Source organism: Fulmarus glacialis, unplaced genomic scaffold (assembly GCF_000690835.1).
Source record: "Fulmarus glacialis isolate BGI_N327 unplaced genomic scaffold, ASM69083v1 scaffold17139, whole genome shotgun sequence".
NCBI classification, from domain to species: domain Eukaryota; kingdom Metazoa; phylum Chordata; class Aves; order Procellariiformes; family Procellariidae; genus Fulmarus; species Fulmarus glacialis.
Window position 1 is genome coordinate 1 of NW_009234032.1, and position 5048 is coordinate 5048.

Consider the following 5048-nt stretch of genomic DNA (forward strand, 5'->3'; position numbering starts at 1 on the left):
TCCCCTTCCCCTTCCCCTTCCCCTTCCCTCCATACTATCAGTCAAGAACAACTTCCAGCTGGTGTTGCAACAATCAAGTCTATACCTGTTTTGGTTAATTTCATGCTACTGTCATTGTTGTTACAGGACATTTAATGGGGAAAAAGAGCACTGGAGATTTTCCTTATGTTTACGAAGAAGAAAACAAGACCCCGTTTTCAGCATTACCTGAAGATATCAAGCAGCTGGAAGACTATCTGCAGTGGGAAGAAATCTCAAAATATTTGCTACGGCTGCTGGAAGGGAATGAAAATAAAAGTGCTCACTTTTTAAAAGGAGGGCTTCCCTGGTATACCAGGAACAGCTGGGAGACAGATGACAATAGCAGTTGGAAAGATGTAAGTAAGATAAAACCTGTAAAAACACTCCATGTATTCTAATTTCATTTTACAGTAACGTATCAGCTTCCTCTAACTTGTGGATTGTCCAGAAAAGTAGCAGAAAAGCGTCTCGTGCACCAGTCATTCAGTAAAGCAAGACTCTGCTCTTGATTACAGATTGTCACTCACAGATTGTATTTTTTATGAATTAATTTGCTACTGGGCATAAACTCAGCAAGCATTAAGCAGATTTTAGTGTCTTGATTCCCTTCAAGTTGCTTGGTTGTTCGATTCTTTTCTTTTCTAGCTCAGATGACCGCATCAGCACCAGGTTCTGTATTAACTCAGCACAGACAAGCTGGTGTGGAAAACAGAGGGCAGGAGGGCGGCGAAGGGGGGGTGTATAAAGGCACGTCATGTTGACTGTCTCCCTCGGTTGCCATTCTGGCTGTCATTGTCTTGTCTGGCTTGTGAGGTCCTGCCGATCAGTGGATAGAGCAACTAGGTCGGAGAGTTGCTGTTCCCGGCTCTGTCTTTGTCTCGCGCAGGTCTTTCCCCAGCTGATGGTGCTGGCCACACTGTGGTCATTTGTGGTCTTGCAAAATGAGTCTGTGGCTACTGACAAGCTATAGTGTGTGCCTAGGACCCACCTCTTCTTCCCTCAAGTACTTACTAGCACTATTTCACAAGATAACAAGACTTCGGGACAGATTCACCCCTCTTATCTTGGAAAATCCTATAGAATACACTTGGAAGGATATCAGTGAGGTTTTACAGAAATCAGGGTCTAAATGACATAATGTAAATGGCAGAATTTACTAGAAAACTCCTTTCTTTATAATGCATCAGGTACAGTAATGGTGATATAGGTGCCAAATTCTTTTGGGTGACACTGAAATGAATAAAAAGATTAATACACCCCCTTAAAGACATTAACGGGAAGATTTTTTTCTTCCCATATTCTACTGTAATATGATGTAGTTAATATTCCTGGGCTAACTTCAGCCCAGTCTCCCTCCTGAAATCCTGGTGCAGTGAAGTCAGTGAATACTTTGGTTTTGACCTGAATATGGGTAAAAAAATTACCCATTAAATTAAGCCATGATTTAAGTCTCTTACCACTGATACGAATGCTGTCCATAGGTTTCTTTCTGGCTATGGCTTTATGACAGTGATGCTTGTAATAACTGTGATTAATACTATGTAAAAAGGAAACTATCTTCTCATCTTCAGCTCTGCGGTGTGCAGCTTTGTAATCAAATTAGATGAACAAATTCCATTATGCTATGTAAAGAGGGAAATATTTTGACTTCTAAAAGTATCTGGTAATAAATCATACTTACGAAGGCTGAAAGTTGCCTCTGATAAGTTGAATCATATCCATATGTGTGTACTTTTACCCTAAATTAATATCCACATTTTTGTGGTCAGACATTGAACATATACATGGAATGAGATTATTGCCTTAAATATCCAGATTTCTCCAATGATTAGTAAAAAAATCATGTCTTTCATGTGACTAAGATATATGACAACTTGCAGAACCTCATTTTGCCATAGAACCTTTGATTTCCAGCATTCAACCGTTACTTTGTCTCCATCGTGAAATAAAACATAATCGTGAGAGTAGTACGTAACCTGTGCTTTCCTACTGTTGGACACAAATACCTGATTATATGTAGCCTAGATAAGATATGACATATAGTTTTTCCTTTGCCTTCAGAAAGTAAAAACCCAGCACCTGAAAGTTAAGCTATATATCTTTTTGAGATCTGCCTTCCAGATGAAGATGACCTGAAGATCGAAAGGAATGTGCTTTAGTTTTTTGAGGGTTGTGATAGTTTCCTCAACATTTAAATAATGATAATCGTTATTTTTAATAAAGGAGGCCTTGTTTATTTATAAAGGTGGAATTCTGGTATACATATGAAATTCAGTCATACATGTACACAGTGATACAAGAGCATAAATCACTTTTGGATTTTGATTCTGTAGATTTTTCTGGATGTGAGGGGTCCCATGTTGCAGAAACTTTGGTTAAACAACACTTTCGTTTAAGGTGCTGCTGTACCACAGCTAACGAAGGTGTCCAGGTACAGGAATGATGAATGTAGCTATCTGCCTAGGTGGAAGATGGCCAGGTAGAGAAAACTGACGATGATGATGCAGTGCATATGAGAAGTTTGTACTTGGCATTAAATACTTTTCCAGCCATATTGTGGTTGAGTTTGAAATAGAAACTAATTCTAGGAGGAACCAGACACCATATTTACAGCGGTTACTATTCACTGTGAAATGGCCTGTTGGATTGAGGTATTGAAATGTGACCAAAAAAGGTAAATCATGAACCCTACTGTCAGCTGATGGAATAGCTGTCCCAAGACCGTATCACCATCGAGGGGCTATAATTCTCATAGACCGAGTATGCGCTTGCAGAGATGCTAACAAGGAGGAGTCTATCTCTGTGTGTGCAACCCTATGTTCCCATCCACTGAACATAAGCGAAGACAGGCTGTGTTGGGAAGAAATGTACTATGAGGGGTTTGTTTCACGGACTCTTTCAAACTTAGCTGATTTAATTTAAAATCTGAATTTTAAATTTAAGATCAGAAATCCCCAAAGCTAAAGGCTGCAGAAGTAAATACAGATACGTACTTCAGGTAACTCCATTCAGGGTCTTGCTTAGTAGCTCAAATTCATTCAGTGCATTGTTCACCACTAGTGCTCACACTGTACTGTACATTTCTCAAGAATAAAAAAAATTCTTTCTAAAAGACTCACCCAGACTAGGGAAAGTGCTGTAACACACAAATAGTCAAAAAAGCCAGAGAGATGCGCATAATAGTTCTGGGAATTAGGCTTAGAGTGGTGCACCTGAGTCACTTTCTTCTGTTTTCAGTTAATACCAGGCAAATGAAGATCTTGCCTCCTCTTTATTCTGTGAATAAATTACAGTTAAAGTAGTTAAAGATCAGAAGGGAAATCTCTCCTGCAAGTTGGCCTAAGTGTAAAAGTAAGTTGGAAAATAAGCTTTAAATTGTTTCTATGACTTGGCTTTTTAACACTAATGAGACACTGTATAAATGAGATGGCAGAGAGAATTATTTGGGAGAATGACTTTCCTCATACTTTGGCAGTTGGTTATTGCACTAACCAAGACAAATGAGGTCTGTTTTGGAAAGATTATTAGGAATGTGTTTGTTATGTGAATACACAGAGCAGATGTATATTAGGCTTATTAAATTACTGAATGACTTTTTTCAGGACTGGTCTATAAATAATATTTTTCTGTTTTTATTAGATGATGGACTATCTGCTTCAAGTTGTGAATATGAAAGAGAGCACTCCAAGCTGAAAGGTGGTCTCTAAATCATGAAGAAATGGAATACTTTCCGTAAGAGACTATATTTCACAAGCACTTGATTGTATCAGATAATCAACAAGGTCTCTCTTCTGTAAACAAGATTTCCTTTGTGTAAAATATCTAAATACACGTATTCTTGTATGTTTCAGCAATGACTAAACTCTCTACTTCATTTTCAAGGTTGCATTTTCTCACTTGAATGGCTTTGATATATATAATTGTCACGGAAGGGTCTTCCAATTAATTATATGACTTACCTATCTAATCAGTTCATCTCTTAGTTCGAAACTACATGACATTTCAACATTCGCAATAAATAGTACTAATAAAAAGGCTGAGTTTATATGTTTCTTCGAATTAATAAAATGGAAATTGGCTGTGCCACAGCTAGTAACCAAGAAACAGCAGAATGATTCATTTTCCACTGAAGCTTTTCTCCTTCTTGAATGGCTCCCTGGTCTGTAGGTTTTTTTCAGTAGAGGGAAGCTGACACTGCCTTCCCAAGGTAGGGACGGGCCAAGTGCAGAGCATGTGGCACACTTCCACGTGCAGGCAGCAGGGAGATCTGCTGAAAGATGCCCTGCCTCCTTGTCTGATTCGGGGGTGATGCGGCAGCTCAGCACGCTCCCACCGCACGCTCCTCACCACGTGTTAGCAGGTCTAGTACCATTGCGTGTCCGCGTGAGACTAAAGGAAGAACATTGCCTCCCGGGAGAGCGAGCTCGTGACACCTTTTGTGGGGCTCCTTGCTCACCTGTAGTCTTCTGGACCAGGCAGTCACACCATCAGGGGCCCAGACAAGGAGATCACGTGCTGCCACCTTTCCTCAAAGGAGAGCGCTGGCAGACCAGGCTGTACGGACAACAGGAAGCGTCCCTCCACGCACAGCTCAACACAGAGCGGGAGAAGCAGGTCTGGATAAAGAGGTGGCACTGCTCAGCACTGTTGAGGCCACCCCTGCAGTACTGCGTCCAGTTCTGAGCATCCCAGTACAAGAGGGACGTGGACAAACTGGAGAGAGTCCGACAAAGGGCCACAAAAGATGATTAAGGGGCTGGAGCCTCTCTCCTATGAGGAAGGGCTGCAACTGTTCAGCCTGGAGCAGAGAAGGCTCGGGGGGTCTTACCAATGTGTGTAAATGCCTAAAGGGAGGGTATAAAGAAGGGAGGACCAGGCTCTTTCCAGTGATACCCAGTGACAGGACCAGAGGCAATGGGCACCACCTGAAACACGGGAGGTTCCCTCTGAACATCAGGAAACACTTTTTCGCTGGGAGGGTGACCTCAGCACCGGCACAGCCTGCCCCGAGGGGTGGTGGAGTCTCC

At 41.4% G+C, this 5048-nt stretch overlaps 1 protein-coding gene across 1 annotated transcript; it reads left to right on the top strand.

Moving 5' to 3' along the window:
• Nucleotides 1-126: 126 nt before the first annotated feature.
• On the top strand, nucleotides 127-4058 carry GRP (gastrin-releasing peptide; the record flags this gene model as incomplete). Its single annotated transcript, XM_009585530.1, has 2 exons — nucleotides 127-377; nucleotides 3661-4058. Coding segments are annotated over 2 exons (305 nt in total), but the record flags the coding sequence as incomplete, so codon positions are not given.
• Nucleotides 4059-5048: the final 990 nt, after the last annotated feature.